The 18,921-nt window shown below is 50.4% G+C and overlaps 2 protein-coding genes across 2 annotated transcripts; both read left to right on the top strand.

Annotated features, from left to right (window-relative positions):
* The first annotated feature begins 288 nt into the window (after window positions 1-288).
* LOC126014307 (Fc receptor-like B) lies at window positions 289-3,161 on the top strand. Its single transcript, XM_049777615.1, has 5 exons — window positions 289-364; window positions 562-816; window positions 1,690-1,962; window positions 2,094-2,369; window positions 2,812-3,161. The coding sequence occupies exons 1-5, from the start codon at window positions 289-291 to the stop codon at window positions 3,159-3,161; spliced, it is 1,230 nt and encodes a 409-aa protein (XP_049633572.1).
* An 11,129-nt stretch (window positions 3,162-14,290) lies between these two features.
* Window positions 14,291-18,634, top strand: DUSP12 (dual specificity phosphatase 12). The gene is made up of 6 exons (XM_049777614.1): window positions 14,291-14,607; window positions 15,877-15,990; window positions 16,113-16,231; window positions 16,410-16,506; window positions 16,898-17,084; window positions 18,436-18,634. The coding sequence occupies exons 1-6, from the start codon at window positions 14,291-14,293 to the stop codon at window positions 18,598-18,600; spliced, it is 999 nt and encodes a 332-aa protein (XP_049633571.1). The 3' UTR covers window positions 18,601-18,634.
* Window positions 18,635-18,921: the final 287 nt, after the last annotated feature.

Here is an 18,921-nt window from a genome sequence, read left to right as displayed (position 1 = left end):
GTCCTCAGGCTGGTGTGGGGAGCTGGAGCAGGAATGTCATAATTAGGCTATTGTAAGTGTCTCTCTCAGGACTTGGGGGCCCAGGGCCACCTCCCCTTCCCCCACAGCTGCTTCTCTCCGAATCCTGGCCATGTGGATACCAGCTGCTCTCCTGCTTCTGAGTGAGTGGGGGGCCAGGATGTTGAGGGGCTGTATTCTTTCTACACCCAGTCCCAGCAGAACATGCAGCATTTCTGGAGGGCTGGAGGGGGCTAATGTGACATCCTGAGAATCCCAGATCTGGTCAGGATGCCCCCTCCGTCAGCTCCACCAATGCAAGTCCCTTCTTCTGCTTCTCAGCTGCAGGCACAGGGCAAACTGGTGAGTGAGTCCCTTGGCTGTCCTCCATCCCCACCCCCGTTCCCTCTGCAGCTGACCCTCATGGAACAGTGTCTCTCTCTGACCCACCATCCTGATCTTGTGACTCAGTTTACTTACAATGAGTGAGGGTGGAGACGGACCTGGGAGTCCCCCACTCTCTCTCCTCTCTCCCCCTCCCCATACATGACCCTTGGGATCCAGCCACACTGGAGAAGCCGGTGCTCACCGTGCACCCTCCCTGGGTCACTATCTTCCGGGGCGAGCGCGTGACGCTACACTGTGAGGGCCATCATCCCCTGCTGCTGGAGCTGCGCCCGGTCAGGACATTGTGGTACCGCGGCCACCTGCTCCTACCCTCACATAGGACCAGCCTGGAGGTGCAGGCCCCGGGGACTTACCGCTGCCAGACGCGCGGTGCCCCGGTCAGCGACCCAGTGCACCTCTCGGTGTCTGACGGTGAGAATTTCACTTGGGGCCCCGGGGGCTCCTCATTCTCAGGCCAGGGGTGAGTGGATCAGCTTGTGGGGTGCAAAGCAGAGAAGGAGGCCAGGAAGGGAAAGAGCGGAAGGGATCTGGGGTGGTGCGGGACAGGGTGTGCACAGAGAAGCCAGCAGTGTCTGAGTCTATCTCTGTGGAACTGAATCCTATTAAATCCTGGCTAAAAAAAAAAAATAAAATAAAATGACTGGAGGAGGGGGGCTGGAGTGATTGGACAGGACATCAGGGATCACTTGCCTTGGACTGACCCACAGGCCACCAGAGTTGTTCTCAAAGTCGAAAGGCCCTCACTTGGCTCTGGTGAGGCACATGGAAGCGGCCTGTGCATAGGTGCACTGCTCCTTCTCTTCTGCAGCTCTGTGGGTTGTTGATTCTGGGGGAGATGCTACTTCAGGTTCAAAGAAGAGGACCACACACACACACACACACACACACACACACACACACACACACACACACACACACACCGTAGAAGCTGGGGGAGATGATACCTCAGGGTTCAGAAAATGGGACCCTACCCCCCCCCCACACACACACAGTAGAAGCTTCTGGAGAACTCTGGGCTGATCTGGAGCTGCACGCCCTCCTGGGAGTTCAGTTCAGTTTCTGGGGAGGTGACATCCAGGAGCCTCCCCACTTTCCTCCCCTCCAGCTCAGGAAGGGAGTAGGAAGAGAGAGATTGGGGATCCGAGCAGACTGGCGGGACCCCGGAGCCAGGAGGCCCAGCATGGACTGGACACACTTGTCCGGGCCAATCCAGGGAACCCCGAAGCACAGCAGGCGGGGTTCCCTGACCTGGGGCGGTGGGGATTGAGCCTGGCCCCGTCACAGACTGGCTGATCCTGCAAGCACCCTACTTGGCGGTGTTCGAGGGGGACCCCTTGGTGCTGCGGTGCCGCGCGCGGGCCGACCGGCCTCTCCAGCGGCTGCACTTTTACCACGAGGGCCGCGCCGTGCGCTACTTCCGCGCCGGGGCCAACTACACGGTGACACAGGCGCGTGCCGGCGACAGCGGCCACTACCAGTGCTCGGGCACGATGCGTGTCCCCGCCGAGACCGAGAGCGTGCCCCTGTTCTCCGCCAAGGTGGCTGTGCGCGTGCAAGGTGCGGGGAGACGGAGCCGTGCGCGCGCCCTGGGACTCCGGGCTGGGTGGCTGGCAGGGGTCCCCTCCCTCCCTCGTCCCCGGGAGAGAGAGGGTCCCCGCGTGCCCCGCAGCGTCCGGTTCCACCCGCAGAGCTGTTCCCGACGCCGGTGCTGCGGGTCAAGGGCCGGAGCCCCGCGGGGGGCCTGGTGCTGCGCTGTGACACGCGCCCTCACCCGGACAAGCGCGAGGTGCCGCTGCAGTTTGCTTTCTACCAGTATAGCCGCGCCTTGCGCCCCTTCCACTGGGCACCCGAGCACGTGGTGCCCGCGCCCGACGCTCAGGAGCTGGACTCTTTCTGGTGTGAGGCGGCCACCGCCACCCGCAGCGTGCGCAAACGCAGCCCCTGGATGCAGGTGTCCAATGCGGGTGAGCGCAACCTCGTCCCTGTCCCCTTGGCCCAGGCTTTGTCTCCCTCTTAGTCAGGGACACCCCCCCCCCCATAATCCTGCACCCACCAGCTGCAGCTTGGGCACTCCCTCTGCGACCTCTTCCCAACCAGCATCCCTGTGTACAACCCTCTCTTCTCTCCACACCCCTACACCCCTCTATCAGCACCTCTGCACTCTCTCCCCATTCCTGTATTCTCTCTCCTCGCCCCTATATCCCTCTTCTCACCTATGCACTCCTCTCTCCCCACCCCTGCCTTCCTCTTTTCCTACCCCCTGCATCCCTTTCCCCATCCGTGCACCTCTTTCTCCCCACTCCTGTACCCTTTCCCCCTGCATCCTTCTCTTCCCATACACACCTCTCCCCCTCACTCCCATTCACCACCTGAGGTTCTAGCTGGTTCCCTACTTCTCATTCACAGCTTTACCTGGGGATGAGATGCCCACCCCCACGCCAGCAGCAGCTCGAGGGGCCGTGAAGTCGCCATCCAAGAAACCCCCCAGATCTCGATGGACAGCAGTGGTCTCCACTGTCCCCAACACCATCTCTGCAACCGGTCGAGCCCCAATGGCTGGTGCTCTGGCCTGCACCCCGCAGGGGCACCCCGGGGCCCTGAGCACAGACCTGGCCCTTCTGTTGCAGCAGATGCGAGAGCTCCAGGCCTTCCTGAGTCGAGTCTTGCAGGAGATAGGCGCCACCAGCCATCCGGAGCCCTCAGAGACCCCCCAGAGCCTCCAGACCACCCCTGTCCTCACTACAGCGGGCAGCTGAGCACACCATCAGCCCCTGCCCCTGTGGCCCTGGTTGTGGTGTGGCTGTGGCTGAAGCTGAATAAAGAGATCAAGTTCTGTTTCCCTAGATGTGTATGCTGCACCTCCTCCTGCTGGGCACCCCCCAAGGCCTCAGCCCTGCTCCACCCCCACTTGAGTAGGCTGCAACTGCCTATGAGGTACCTCCTTGGGGGGCCAAACGCAGGAAGCCAACAGTTCTTGGGGTTCATGCTAGTTCAATGCATAATGCTAATTCTCAACATCCACTCAATTGCTCAATTCCCCTTCCCAGGGATACCAGCCCAGGGACCCCTACTTCTAGGACCCCACCCAGGGTCCCCAACTTCAGTGGCCTTCACTCCAGTGACACCCACCCCAGTGATCCTCACTTCAACAACCCCCCACACCCCTCCAGCACTGCTTCTCTGACCCGAACTTCCATGGCACATTTTTCCTCATTGGATGGACAAAAGGAAGCTCTTGTGCCCCTCAACTCCCATAACTGGGGACCCCAGAAAACCCTGGGTCTGGACTGTGGTCCGTCTTTTATGGTTTTGTTTTTATTTCTGGGCCACACCCGATAGTGCTCAGGAGTTACTCCTGGCTCTGGCTCTGTACTCAGGAATCACTCTTGGCAGACTTGAGAGACATATGGGATGCCAGGCAAGTTGGCTGTGTGCAAGGCAAATACCCTCCTCTTTGTGCTGTCACTCCAGCCCATCTTTTTTTTTGGATTTTGGGCCACACCCATTTGATGCTCAGGGGTTACTCCTGGCTATGAGCTCAGAAATCGCCCCTGGCTAGGGGGGGACTATATGGGACGCCAGGGGATCGAACCGCGGTCTGTCCGCTAGCGCTTACAAGGCAGACACCTTACCTCTAGCACCACCTTCATGGCCCCTCCAGCCCATCTATGGCTACTTTTAGACCCTGAAGGGGCCCAGCTGGGTTGCACTTGGCCCCAGCTGGCTTGATGTGCTCTCTGAGCTTGGTTTCCAGAATGTTCTGTCCTTCATGTGACCCCCACCTTTCTAACTTGTCTATGGGAGCTCCTGGTTCATTAATGTGTCTGTAGAAGCTCTGGGGGACTTTAGAGGTGCTGGGGAGAGGGAACAGGGGTCAGGGCAGGGCAGAGCCACTCTCGTGCTAGCTCATGACAGGAAGGGAAGTTTCTGGTCTCATGAGCCGCCCTGGACGCCCAGAGTTCAGGAGGGGCCATTTGCTTGGCCTTGACTGTGTCTGGCATCAGGAGATAGAGATGTGCTGCCTCCTTGGGGGAAGGGCCCAGATAGACTGACATGCACCCCCAGTGGGTGGGAGATGACCCCAGGACGAAGGAGTGAGTTGGGGTGGCCGGTCTGGTACCACATTGCCTCATGGAAGGGTGTAGAATATTCCGGCCAGGCTCCCTATGCTCATGAGGCACACAGGAGGCAGGACTTCTAGGGCTCCAGTGGGGAACACTAGCTAGAGGTCAATATGGACCCCAGGGGCGGGAGTGGGGTGGGATGGGTTGGGGAGTTGAGGACAGACGTTCTTTTTTTCCTTTTTCTTTTTTTCTGGGAACAGGCAGGCCCCTGAAATCTCCCCCAAGGCCACACAGTTGTGGGAGGAGTCGCCTCTGAGCTCTTCTCCTCCAGAGCAGAACAGGGACTGTGGGTAAACAAGGTGTGTATGCCTCCTCCTACATTTTCTGAGAAGTGAGGGGAGATTGAATGCGGTGAGGACCTCGCTCAGCACCTCCCCAGCACAGGGCCTGTCTCCAGGGTGAGCAAACACTTTGTGACAAATCTAGCAGCTGTGTTGTGATATTTCTAGGCCAGGCTGGCCTGAGTGCATCACCACCCTGGAGTCAGGGACATCCAGGATATGGGGCAAAATTGAGGTGGTTAGGACCATAGTAGGAGAGCAGAGGTAGGTGCAGGGGCCAGCTACCACTTTGCATGCACTTGAAGGGCCTTTGAAAGACAAGGCAACAATCACTCTTTGATGGGTCCGGGAAACTCTGAACCCCAAATAGGTGCTGGTTCGAGTGATCAGAGCGCAGCGCTGGACGAATATGTGACTGTTTGGAGAATGTACAGAAAAATGCTCCCATGTATGTATTCACAGATTACTCCCTGCTTCCCAGGGACACAGGCCAGAGCCCGTCAAACTCTTCATTAACTTGGGCGCCCATGAGCCTCTGGGTGGTGCCAGAAACTGGCTATTCTCCAAGCACCCATCTGTGATCAGGGGTGAGAGTCCATGTAGGATGGTCTCAGAAAAGCCAGTGGAGAGGAGGGTCCAGAACCCCTAGGGAGAGACACAAAAAGATGTGGGCATGGGAATGGTAGCAAAGCGTCCAAGGCAAGGCCCCCGAGGGGGCTGTTTGCATCCCTTGGGATCAGAGGCTTGTGTGTCCTGAAAGGGGAGAGGGTAGTTCAGGCCTTGTCCTCAGCATGACCCCGCAAATTCAGCTCATCTGATTGTTTATCAGGTTCCTTGGAGCCAGAAAAGGAACTGAGAGCAGAGCCCAGTATCACTTAGAGTTCCTGCTGGGTTCGGCACATAGGGGGCTGAGCTAGCAAAGAGGGGGGGGAATCAGTGAACATGTTTTCCATCTTCTCCCCCCCCCCCCCACTCAGGAAGGAATTTGCTCCACCATTGTGGGCAGTGGCACTGATTACAGGAAGGGACATGGCCACATGGTCTCATCAAAAGGATTTGGGGAGAAATGTGTGCCGGCACTTCCCAGAATAGGCAGCCACTGGATTCCTGAGTACCAGCTGGATGTGTCACCAGTTACCCGCCAGCTTCCTCCCTCCTACCAGCTGCAGCCTGCCCCATCCAATCTCCTCAGAGCTTCTGTTTTGGGGTTCAGTTAAGATCTCCTCTGGCTGTGCTAGACTTGGAGATGAATCACTGAATTCTCTAGAAGCAAAATGATCCCATCCCGGTGTTAAGTCCAGGAGAATGATGCGCCGTTCAAAGACACCAAGACCACAGTCTCATGCAAAAGCAGGGGGGTTATTTCAAGCATATGCAGGGGCTGTGCTAGAATCTAGCATAAGCTAGAAACTGCCAGCCCCGAGCCATGAGCTTACAAGCTGTATATAGTATTTCAAACAATAGAAAGGTACAGTAGATTGATTTGCTTTAGGAAGTACATGACATCTGGCATTTGCTCAATCACATTTTTGCAAGGTGCAGGTGCAAGCTTACAGGGTTAACATGACCAGGTTAAAACCATGTAGGAACAGAAAGAAAGTTAAACTATAACTGGGTCTACAAGTTCCCACAATTGTGAAGGGGGGTAGGTGATCAGGGCAGTCAGGAAACTCAGGGGAAACTTAAGTTCCCAGAATTGTGAAGGGGTGGGGGTAGGTGATCAAGGCAGTTAGCAAACCCAGGGGAAACTTTTCCTTTACATCCCCCCCTTTTCTTTTGTTTGATCTCTAATCCTAGAGATCTTGGGTTGTTTGATTAAGTGCCTCATATTGCTGCCTAATAATAGCAGCAGGAGCACAAGTGGGCCTGTAATGGCAGACATTAGAGTTGTTAGCCAGGGGGACTACTTGAACCAGGACTGAAACCAATTGTCTTGAACCCGGGATTTTTGTTTCCTTTTGTCTAGCCTTTCTTTAAGTATGTCCATGGATGCCTGTACAACCCCAGTGTTTTTGAGGGCCACGTATAGCCCACTTTCCTGTTCAAAGAGGAGATTTAACCCCCTTCTATTCTGGAGCACAACTTCTGACAGGGAAGTTAGCAAGTCTTTGAGAGCTTGAACTGAGGTTTTTATTTCTCTTAGGTCTTGCCTGATGGCTGTTTCAACCTTACTGATTTGATCGGCCCCCCGTAAGAGCGCAGTTGTTCTGAATTAGCACACAATAATGGGAGGCCAGATTAAAAAATTCAAGGGCAATGCAAGGCATTTCTCTTGCCTGACCCCTTCCCCAGCTGCTCTTCAAAAAGTGTGATTCACTACTAATCTGGTGATTACGATTCAGTCCCAACTGGAAGGGAACTTCCAGTATGCCTGACCGGTGGTTTTACAGTCCCATGCTGTCATCTGGTACAGTAGGTGATCTTCATTTTGCCCTGGTCCAGGAAGTTGAGTCAGATGGATATGCAGGGGGGGTCCTTTGAGGTCACCAGATAGTCTGTCCAGGCCACTGACCACCAGAGCTGCGGGCTTCTGAGAAGTATCTGAAAAAGACTTATGAAGAGGTTCCCGGGGGGTTTCTTACTTGTTCTGCATCTAAGGTCTTTTACACCTAGTGTGTAACAATTAATGATAACACAAGTTAAACAGAAATTAAAGCATTGTAGCATTATTAACAAACAGCTCTGAATTATTTTTAGTTAGACTAATGTTTGCATTTATAATTTATGATCTGTTCCTGTACAATTAATGAGAATGCTTTCACACATAGGTTACTTTACTTTAATTATAAAAATTATTTTTCTCGGGGCCTGAAAGGTGGCGCTAGAGGTAAGGTGTCTGCCTTGCAAGCGCTAGCGTAGGACGGACCAAGGTTCAATCCCCCGGCGTCCCATATGGTCCCCCCAAGCCAGGGGCGATTTCTGAGTGCATAGCCAGGAGTAACCCCTGAGCGTCAAACGGGTGTGGCCCAAAAACCAAAAAAAATATATATATATATTTTTTTTCTCTCCACCTCCACCCTGCACCTTACCAGATATTTGAAAAAATTTTGGCCTTTGCATAAACACAATATTACTGGAGAAATCTCCATTTGGGGCATTCCCAATACTCACAGAGAATTTTTGAGGATAGGGTGGGGACACAGCAGGTTTGTCACGTCACAGTCACTTAGGCTAGGCTGATGTAAGAACGAGTTGGTTCTCGGATGGCTGTTGTCTTCTCACCCACTGCAGGATTTTCCTAGAGGTAGCCTGTTCCACTCCTCTTCAGGGTTGGAAGAAACTCTGACCTCAAGTTCTTTCTTGAGACTGAGGGTGAGGGTGAGAGTGGCTGTGGCCAGTTAGTGCAGGTTCAGAAATCTCCCATTTTCTTTTTCAGGCCATTCATCTTGATGTCTTCCTGGTTTTGTTAGCCAGATGCCTAAATGTGCCTGCTCGTTACACCACCTCAAGCCTGATTATTTCCCCAAAAGAGGGCTTTGGGGTCCCCTTACTAATTTTAAGATTTCCTGTTTGCACGGGGATTACTCCTCATGCAGAGAGGAAATTTACCTGTTTGTATTTCATGCAAAGCAAACTGATGCCATGACATAAAAATGATATTAAAAGGTGCTAGGAAGAGAGAAATAGCAAATGTTACTTAATTTTGCACAGAAAATTTTAAACCTGATTATTGTCTGGAGGCTTTTACAATACGATTTTTCATATTATTATCAATTCTTTAAACCATGACTATATTCACAAAGCTCCTTGTGATACACGTATTAATATTCTTGGCAACAAATAATTTTACATACAGAGAGTAGAAGTTGGCTTATTCTTCTGGACCCAGTTTAAAGAAGAAAACATATTAGACACCAGCAATTTATATTTTACAAAATTTTCTGGCAGACTTTAGACTTTTAAAAAATTTTACAATTAACAATCACTATTTTTTTTAAAAACCTTTAAACTGAACCTCAATATTTTAAATTCTTGATTATTTTCTTTTAAAACCTTTATCTATATTTTTAGGTGTTTATAATACCTTATTATTATTTCATGTTCACCCAACAATATGTGAACACTATAACATGGTTTAAAACATTCAAAATTCTTTTGCACAAAACATTGGCTAATTCCTGAGTTAGAGGCATTTTAATAATAATAATAACAATAATAATCCGACTTAATCTGATAGTTTCTTTCTTAGTACACCTTCTTAATTCCTTTTACACATTCTTAAATTTTTTCTTTCTAAATTCACTCTATAAATTTTCTTTAGTTGGGCCCGGAGAGATAGCACAGCGGCGTTTGCCTTGCAAACGGCTGATCCAGGACCAAAGGTGGTTGGTTCGAATCCCGGTGTCCCATATGGTCCCCCGTGCCTGCCAGGAGCTATTTCTGAGCAGACAGCCAGGAGTAACCCCTGAGCAATGCCGGGTGTGACCCAAAAACCAAAAAAAAAAAAAAAAAAAAAAATTTTCTTTAGTTTTACCAACTGGCTACTCTTTCTCAGAGTTTTATTATTTTTTCCCAGTATTAAATTTATATCTTTTCATTTTGCATAACCACATATTCTTTTACATAAATAATATTCATAAGACTTTTAATTAAATCATTAAACGAATTTTTAAAAGCTATGCTTTAGACCAAAGCAAAACATAAATTTTCTTTAAAAATATTTTAAATTTACAATCTAGAGAAGTTATAGTTCTTAAAGTCTGATTTTTTCACTCAATTTTAATTACTTTACTTTTCTGAACAACTTAGTACATTATTCAAAATGGTTCTTTTTCTTTAACTATTTCAAACATAGCATTTTGCAGTTTCTAAAAATTTATTTTACAATTTCTTACTGCTTTATAACTAATTATAGGTCCAAATGAGTTTACTACAAATTTACTCTGTTTATTGATGAAAATGCCAAATTTATGACAGTGTTCAGAACATATTATATCTTAAATTCCAGTTACCAAGTTACTTAGGCTTTACAAGATGCAACTTCAGCAAATGAGAGGTAGGTATTGTAACCATCCAAGCACTACAGTATAACTTAAGTTATAAAAACCTTAGAGATATTAAATATGACTAATTTTACTTTAATTTTAAAAAGGTCTGCACTTTATACAAATACCTAAAACTTTTATTTTTCCCAATTAGAAAACAAATTGCTAGAATTACTTTTATCTGACAGGACCAAGTTTTTCTCTATTACACTTAGTAAAGACAGTCTAGGCATTTTTACATTAAGACCTTAAAACCACATTACATTTCATATTGTTATTTAGATTTAGTTATTTCAACAATATTAAGCATTCACAAGATTAACAATATTATCAAAATGCTAACCACAACATTTTCCACACAGTTTTGGCCTTTTAAAATTAATATTATTTTTAACAGAAATAGAAATATAAAAATTTGTATTATTCCCACATTACAATGCTGTTGGAACCTGTCTCTGAACAGATTGATAATTTCTTAGAGTTGGTGAAATTTCTTATGGCAGGTGGCATTTTCCAGTCTGTATTAGAACTCAGTTTCATCAGAAAAGTTAATTACAATAATTTGCAACATTTTCCCACCAAATTATTTATTCTAAGAAACCTTTAAGTCAGAGGAATTTCTCAAAGAGATTTAAAGACCCAATTTTTCCTTCTGGACTCCCAACCACTCCCAATTTCTTCTTTGATATGTAAACCAGCTGGGGAGTTGGGTAAGTTTTCCTTTCTTGGATAAGCTCCAGTAAAGAATTTTTTAACTGACTAATTTCTTAGCTTCCCAGTCAGAAGCAACAAGACGGCAGCTCTCAAGATTTTTTTGATTTTTACCTTTTGGCTGAGGTGTTTAGTCACAAAGTCCAGCCCCTCCAGGACAAATTTAAGTCCTGCTGGCCAGCAAAGAGGCAGAGTTTGCGACCACCACCTTGCCCTGTTCCTAACAGAGCCTGCCTTGAAATACAAAAACACAATGAAACAGAAAATAACTAGGAAGTATAGAAATTGCCACTTAACACTAATTTTTGCACCTCTGGGAAGTTCGCCAGCAAGAGACCTAGGACTGAGCAGTCTGAGCTTGCTCCATGGTTGACTGAGAAAAGGCAATAGATAATAACAGTCAAGAAATCACTTATCACACAAATTCCCCACACATTCTGCCAAGCATTTCACCACTCACACTGACCGGTCTTCACTCTCACTTTAAACTTTTACAAATTTCTTTTGCTCTCTGGGCCATGCCCAATGAACTCCACACCTCTCCAGGACTGGGAGGGATTTTTCCCTCACTGAGTAACTTCCAGTTTAGAAGAGAAAGACAGGAGAAAATGAACCAGAGAAGTGGAAAGCCAAAAAATAAAACCAAAACTAAAAATGAGATCAAAATGAAATCAAACCAACCTGAAGGATCTGCGAAGGGCTCACGCCCACTTTGGAAAGCCCGGCCAGGACTTGCATTGATCCTTGGAGCTCAGTGGAGTCTCCTTCATTGGAGCCAAGATTTCTGTTCCCTGCCGAGGAGGCCTCACCCAACCTCCTCCCTGATGAGAAGGGCCCCTCTGGCCACTTCTCCCTAGGGCTCCTCAATAAAACCAAGTCACACAAGACAAGGAGAAACAACTCACACAAAACAGTAACAGACAGACAAACAAACAGAATCTGACCTAGGTCCCGATACTTGGGCAGTTTACAAATGTATACCCCACTAAGGGTCATACATACAGAAGGGCTCCCGAGCATCCTCAGGATCCCCAAACCTCACTGAGGCGTCCCTCAGATCTGTGACCTGCGGCCCTCTAGACACGTCTGTCAGCCGCCACCGAGAACCCTCACGGGCTCGTAGGGCAGTCACACTGCCCACACCAAGTGCATATTTTACCTCCTAGGCGCCGGTGTCCTCAGGACCCCGAGGTGAGGCGTTGATGTCCCTGAACAGGCGGGAATATCTCGGTGGAACCTCCAATGTTAAGTCCAGGAGAATGATGCGCCGTTCAAAGACACCAAGACCACAGTCTCATGCAAAAGCAGGGGGTTTATTTCAAGCATATGCAGGGGCTGTGCTAGAATCCAGCATAAGCTAGAAACTGCCAGCCCCGAGCCATGAGCTTACAAGCTGTATATAGTATTTCAAACAATAGAAAGGTACAGTAGATTGATTTGCTTTAGGAAGTACATGACATCTGGCATTTGCTCAATCACATTTTTGCAAGGTGCAGGTGCAAGCTTACAGGGTTAACATGACCAGATTAAAACCATGTAGGAACAGAAAGAAAGTTAAACTATAACTGGGTCTACAAGTTCCCACAATTGTGAAGGGGGGTAGGTGATCAGGGCAGTCAGGAAACTCAGGGGAAACTTAAGTTCCCAGAATTGTGAAGGGGGGGTAGGTGATCAGGGCAGTTAGCAAACCCAGGGGAAACTTTTCCTTTACACCGGTACAGATGCAGCCTTGATCTGCTTGGGCATTATTAGACTGTGTATCTGAGACAGCTAAATGCAGGCTCACCCCTGTACCCTGGAGCTGATAAATCAGACGGGTGCATGACCCCCCTTGAACCTGGGGTTCCCAATCGCTCACAACGTGCGTAGTCCATGCTAGGAGCTCAGCTGGGCATTCATTCCAAGGGTCAGAGAAAGGGCCAGCAGCGCCACCTGGTGGCTGAGATGAAGGTGGCAGGTGAGAAATTCACAACTGATTAACTAGTGTGTGAATCACTGCTGTGAAGGAGCCAGCAGGGAGAGGTCTGGACACATTGTCCAACACCCACGAACCCCACCTCATCCGTGGGGGGATTCATTCATTATTTGGACCATTGGGAGGAAGGCAGAAGCTTCTCATTTCCAAGAAAACAAATCAACTAGAAGTGTAGAAAATGAACACTCATGTTTTCCCCACTCCAGAATGTATTTCCCAATGTTTCCCAGGGGACAGAAGGATAGAAAGTCCTGTATAAAATAAAGTCTGGCCTGAGTAAAGCATCTCTCACGTGGGGCTCCCGAAAAGAACCAAAGAATATGGGACTAATGTCTTTATGTTGCAGAGTGGTGGATAAGAGAATTCACCTGCCAGGGAACTAAAACAACACAGAATAAAGTGGGGAGAAATTAAAAAAAAAAAAAAAGAAAGAAAGAAAGCAAAAACAATCACAAGAAGAAAAACAATCAAGGGAATGAAAGAGCATTAAAAAAAGGAGTGGGTAGGTGCAAGAAAAGGAGAGTGTAAAGGAAACAGAGACTCTTATGACCCCTGGTCAGCCATAAATGGACACTGACTGTCCTTTTAAAGGTCAAGGTGTCAGTTACTAGATGCCCACACCTTGTAACTGCTGCTGAAGTTACAGTTGGCCTGGGGTATATAAAGCCTGGGCTCAAGTGCTGCCACTCTCTGTGCTCTCTGTGGCTGCTCCTGTCAACTGCTCTTGCTGGATGGTCACTGCCGAATTGCTGGAGAAACTGTTGGACTCTCTGCTTCTGTTACTTTTGCTCCCTCTCCTGCGGTTTCAGGCCTGACAAAAAGTTAAGGGGTATTTATTTGTCTTGTACATGGTAGTCCTGTGTTCATTCCTCTGGCCCCACATAGGGCCTCCTGCCTGAGCCTTGAGCATTGCAGGGTTTGGCACCAAAACAAACAAACAAACAAACAACAAACAAACACAAAGCAAGAATTTGCTTAGAAGGCGTAAAAGGATGCTATGTCTTCTTTTTGTTTTTGTTTTTGTTTTTTGGGCCACACCCGGTGATGCTCAGGGGTTCCTCCTGGCTGTCTGCTCAGAAATAGCTCCTGGCAGGCACGGGGGACCATATGGGACACCGGGATTTGAACCAACCACCTTACGTCCTGGATTGGCTGCTTGCAAGGCAAACACTGCTGTGCTATCTCTCCGGGCCCAGGATGCTATGGCTTTAGCGGATGGGTCATCATTTCAAAGTTGAGTCCTGGGGATTTAGTGATAGCATAAGGGGGAGGGTGCTTGCCTTGCACTCTGCATCCAATACGGTCCCCTGAGCACTGCTGGGAGTTATTCTTGAGTGCAGATCCAGGTGTAACACCTGGTGTCCTAAACTCCAACCACAAAAATACATACATAAATAAATAAACAAACAAATAAAAGTGGGAGTCCTGCTGCTCATTTTTAGAATTATTGGGTAGGTTGGGCCACACCCAGTGGTGCTCAGGAGTGATTCCTCCTGGCTCTGTGCTCTGGAATCATCCTTGGCAGGCTCAGGGGACTCTATGGGATTGGATCAATGCCAGGGATCGAACCTAGGACTGTCATGTGCAAGGCAAACGCCCTCCCCACTGCACTATCCCTCCTGCTGCTCCAGCAGTCTTTGACCCAGCAATCCTGCCTTTGGGGGGGAGATTCTTTTCTTCCCCTTCCCCACCTGGAGGAGAGGCCCTGTGTCTCTGGTCCTCCGAGCCGGCAGGTGTGCGCTCGCCGCTCCGGGAAAGGCCGCTCTATCCGACTGCGCCTCTCGGTGCGTCGAGGCCGTGGGCGCCGCCATGATGGAAGCGGGCAGTCCCGGTTTCGCGGGTCCCGGGGTTCGCGGGGCGCCGGCGCTGCAGGTGCGGCCCGGGTTGCTGCTGGGCCCGGCGGTGGCGGCGGAGCCAGGCGGCCTGCGGGAGGCGGGCGTGTCGGCCGTGCTCACGGTGGACTCGGAGGAGCCGGCCTGGGCGCCGGGCGCTGCGGCGCTGGGCCTGCGGACGCTCTACGTGGCGGCACTCGACTCCTCCGAGGCCGACCTTCTCGGCCAGCTGGACCGCTGCGTGGCCTTCCTGCTGCAGGCCCGCGCCGAAGGCCGCACCGCCCTGGTGCACTGGTGAGCGACCGGCCTGGGTGGGGGGCTTCATCCCGGGGGGACCTGGTGTCTCTCATCCCGGGGCACTGGTGGTCGTCTCTTATCTAACCCCAAGGACCAGGGGTCTCGGCCATCCCCAGACATCAGCGGGCTCAGTCATCCATCCTAGGGGTCTGGGGTCTCTTATCCTCTGGGATTACAGCCATCTTTGACACCTGGAGTCTCTGCTATCTTTTGGGGACTGGGTCCTCTGCTATCACCCAGTGATGGGTGTGTGTGTTCACTGTCATCCCCAGGGTACCAGGGGCCTCGTCCATCCCTGGGAGACCAGTCACGGCCATCCTCAGATACCAGGGTTCTCGGCCTTCCCATGTCCATGTGCATCCTCCCTCCCTCCCTCCCTCCCTTATCCATCCATCCATCTCCCTCCCTCCCTCCCTCCCTCCCTCCCTTCCTTCCTTCCTTCCTTCCTTCCTTCCTTCCTTCCTTCCTTCCTTCCTTCCTTCCTTCCTTCCTCCCTCCCTCCCTCCCTCCCTCCCTTCCTTCCTTCCTCCTCCTCCCTCCCTCCCTATGACAACGGAATCCTGGGCTTCAGCCCCCAGCACCTGGTGTTTGGAGCTCTTTAGGAGAAGCCTAAGGCTAATGGAGGTGGATGCCTGCTCTGGTGGCTGAAGCAGCAGAGGTGGGGAGAGGATCCTTTCCTAGAAGGCCTACTAAAGGGTCCCTGAACTGCATATCCTCAGATTCAGCCTGAGTAACTGAGTGGGGCTGAGGCTGGGGCTGAGCCTGTGCAAAGGAAAGCAGAGCAAAGGTGCTTGGCTTTGGTACCTAACCTTAGTAAGAGGGGCTGGAATTACAGTCCAGTGGGGAGGGCGCTGACCTTGCATGAGACCAATTCAAGTTTGGTCTTCGCCTTCCTGTGGTCCCTGAGCATCATCAGAAGGAATTTCTGAGTGCAGAGCCAGGAGTATGTAAGCCCTGAACACCAAAAACAAACAAACAAAAAATATTGAACAGTGAGAAGTTATTCCACCACTGACTTCTGGGATCACTCCTGACAGAGCTCTGGGGACCCTGTGGGATTGAACTCAAGTCACTGCGTGCAAAGCAACCCCCTCCCCCGACGTCCCCTCTCTCTGGCTCCACTTCTTGTTTTTTTACTTCTCCAGAACATAGTGCAGAATTGCGGCTGTCTGCCTGCTCCAGTCTCTGCATTGAGGCTGTGTGGCAGCAGTGGGGGGCCATTGTTGGTCTGTGGCCATGGGGTTGCATCTTCCTGGTATCCCCCAGCCATGCAGGAGTCAGCCGGAGTGTGGCTGTGGTCACCGCATTTCTCATGAAGACGGAGCAACTGTCCTTTGAGGCAGCTTATAGGACCATCCAGGCTCTGAAACCAGAGGCGAAGTGAGTTCCTGGGTCCATCTCACTGGGGCGGGTGAGTTTTTGGATCTAGAGACAGCGGGAGTGAGAAAGAGAGACAGAGAGCTAGAAAGATGTAGAAAGAGTGAGTACATGTGTTTTTCCAGGATGAATGAGGGCTTTGAGGCGCAACTGAAGCTGTACGAGGCCATGGGCTGTGAGGTGGACAGTGCTAGTGCCCTGTACAAGCAGTACTGCCTGCAGAAGGCCACAGGCGAGTATCCAGGTAGGTGGGCACCCCCAGAGGGGTGGCAGGGAATGGTTCCTGCTCCTCCATCCCACCTCATCTCCCCACTCTGGGGTCACAGATTCCCAGCTCCTCCCTCTGCCTGTGCTGTTTCAGGGTCATGGCTACCTCGCTGTATGTAGCCTGATCTTGGACCCCCTTTTTTCGTAACCCGCAGAACTGCAACACCTTCCTCCCGAGCTCTTTGCCTCGGACCCTAGCACCCTTACTCCAGGACCACAGGACCAGATTCTCTATCGATGCAGGAAGTGCAGGTGAGGACTTTGCTTTCTCTTGACTCCGGCTCAGTTTCCTGCAGCCCTGGGGGAAGCACTGGATCAGGGAAGAAGAGTGTGTCCAAGTCTCAGATTTTTTAAAAAATTGAAGCTCAGGGGCCAGAGTGATAGCACAGTTGGGAGGGTGATCCCTGACATCCCGTATGATCCCCTGGGCTTGCCAAGAGTAATTTCTGAACACAGAGCAGGAGTAACCCCTGAACACCACCAAGTGTGGTTCCAAAATAACAAAACAAAAAACCTTGAAGTTGGTGATGGATGTTCTCTGATGACCCAGATGGGTGGGGATGGGTAGGGAAAGTGACACAGGGATGTGCTGCATCCCTCGCTCAGCCTCGTGTTCCTCATGCCTTTGTGTTTTGGCTTGTAGGCGCCCACTGTTCCGGAGGTCTAGTGTTCTGGACCACAATGAAGGCTGCGGCTCTCTGGCCTTCGCCCACAAGAGAGGGACCACGCCTCTGCTGGTGGGCTCAGGAGTCCCTGCTCAGTGCACCTCCTATTTTGTGGAACCCATTCAGTGGATGCAGCCGGCTCTGTTGGGGGTACTGGATGGGCAGGTGAGCACATGCCGCCCCTCTGCCAGGGTTTCTTTCCACTGACTATGCCTTTCTTGATGTTATAGACAAGGATTGGGAGAGAGTGTTTTCAGAAAGAGTATGCTGGTATAAATAGCAAGTTGCTTTGTATGGAGAAGGCCCTGGGTTCAAACCTGGCACTGCATAAATGTTTTTTTGGTAAACTTAAAATGACCCACTTTGCAGGGCTAGATTGATAGCAAGTGGGAGGGCATTTGCTTTAAATGTGGCTGATCTAGGTTTGATCTCTAGCATTCCATATGGTATCCCGAAGGGACAATCAGCCAAGACTGATTTCTAAGTGAAAAGTGAGAGGTTGGGTGGGGGAGAGAGAAGAGAGAGGGAGATACTTTGAATTGAGAGAAAAAGAGAGAGAGAGACACTGCATTGAGAGTTGTTGGTCTACTTTAATCCCCTGTTGAAGGTTTTGAATTTTTTTTTTTTTTTTTGTTTTTTTTGGGTCACACCCGGCGGTGCTCAGGGGTTACTCCTGGCTGTCTGCTCAGAAATAGCTCCTGGCAGGCACGGGGGACCATATGGGACACCGGGATTCGAACCAACCACCTTTGGTCCTGGATTGGCTGCGTGCAAGGCAAACGCCGCTGTGCTATCTCTCCGGGCCCAGGTTTTGAAATTTTTTGACGACGAATGAGTTACCATAAATGAATTGGAACAGACTTAACGAAAGCTGAACTTGGTATGAAGGAGTTTGAAATGAGATTTGACATTTCTTTCTTCCTTTTGGGTACTGTTTTTTTTCTTTCTTTCTTTCTTTTTTTTTTTTTTTTTTTTGGTTTTTGGGCCATATCCGGCAGCGCTCGGGTTACTCCTGGCTCTGTGCTCAGAAATCGCTCCTGGGGTCCGGAGGGATAGCACAGCAGTAAGGCATTTGCCTTGCAGTCAGCCAATCCAGACCCAGGACCGATGATGGTTCGAATCCAGCCATATGGTCCCCCATGTTTGCCAGGAGTGATTCCTGAGTATAGAGCCAGGAGTAATCACTGACCACTGCTGGGTGTTGCCACAAAACCAAAATATAACGAAACAAGACAGGGGGCCAGAGTGATAACACAGCTGTAGAGCGTTTGCCTTGCATGTGGCAAGCAGAGGTCAGACCCCAGTTCCAATCCCGGCATCCCATATGGATGGGAGCACAGAGCCTACTCCCTATGCAACTGTAGGTTTCTTGTCTCAGCTGCTCCTTCCTCTGTCCTCTACTGTGCCCCGCCACACTGGTTGCTGCCTGGGTCCCACCCGCTGTCACTGGCAGTCACCCACTGTCGGAGGTCCCAGCAGTTGATGCTGACATCCTGTCTCTCTCACTTTCTTTCAGCTGCTTTGCCCCAAATGCAAGGCCAAGCTGGGCTCCTTCAACTGGTATGGTGAACAGTGCTCCTGCGGGCGCTGGATCACGCCAGCTTTCCAAGTCCACAAGAACAGGGTGGACGAGATGAGACCATTGCTGGTTCCGGGACTGCTGACTGGGGCACCCTGCTAGTGCCAGGTGCTGGACTACATGAATTGAGACTTGGGGGGCCCTGATGGGAGCACCCAGCTAGCAGTCGGTGCTGGACTTATAGACCAAGGCCCCTGTGGGAGGTCTTTTCTGGCCAGCCCTGCAGTGCAGTGATTGGGGCCCACTTAGACACTGGGAACCAAATCCTTAGCCTGCCTTCTAGGTTGGGTTTGAATCAATAAGAGGTTTTCTGTGGCGACCCCTGCTTATATTTTTGATAGTAAAACTTTCTGCCCTCTGAACTCTGAGCTGTGCCTGGGCCCCACATGCTGGGGAGCTCTCCCCGGACCTTAGATACTGGCT

The sequence above is a fragment of the Suncus etruscus genome, chromosome 7 (assembly GCF_024139225.1).
Source record: "Suncus etruscus isolate mSunEtr1 chromosome 7, mSunEtr1.pri.cur, whole genome shotgun sequence".
Taxonomy (NCBI): Eukaryota; Metazoa; Chordata; class Mammalia; order Eulipotyphla; family Soricidae; genus Suncus; species Suncus etruscus.
Note: the sequence above shows the minus strand (reverse complement) of the source record. Positions and strands in the feature narration are given on the sequence as shown.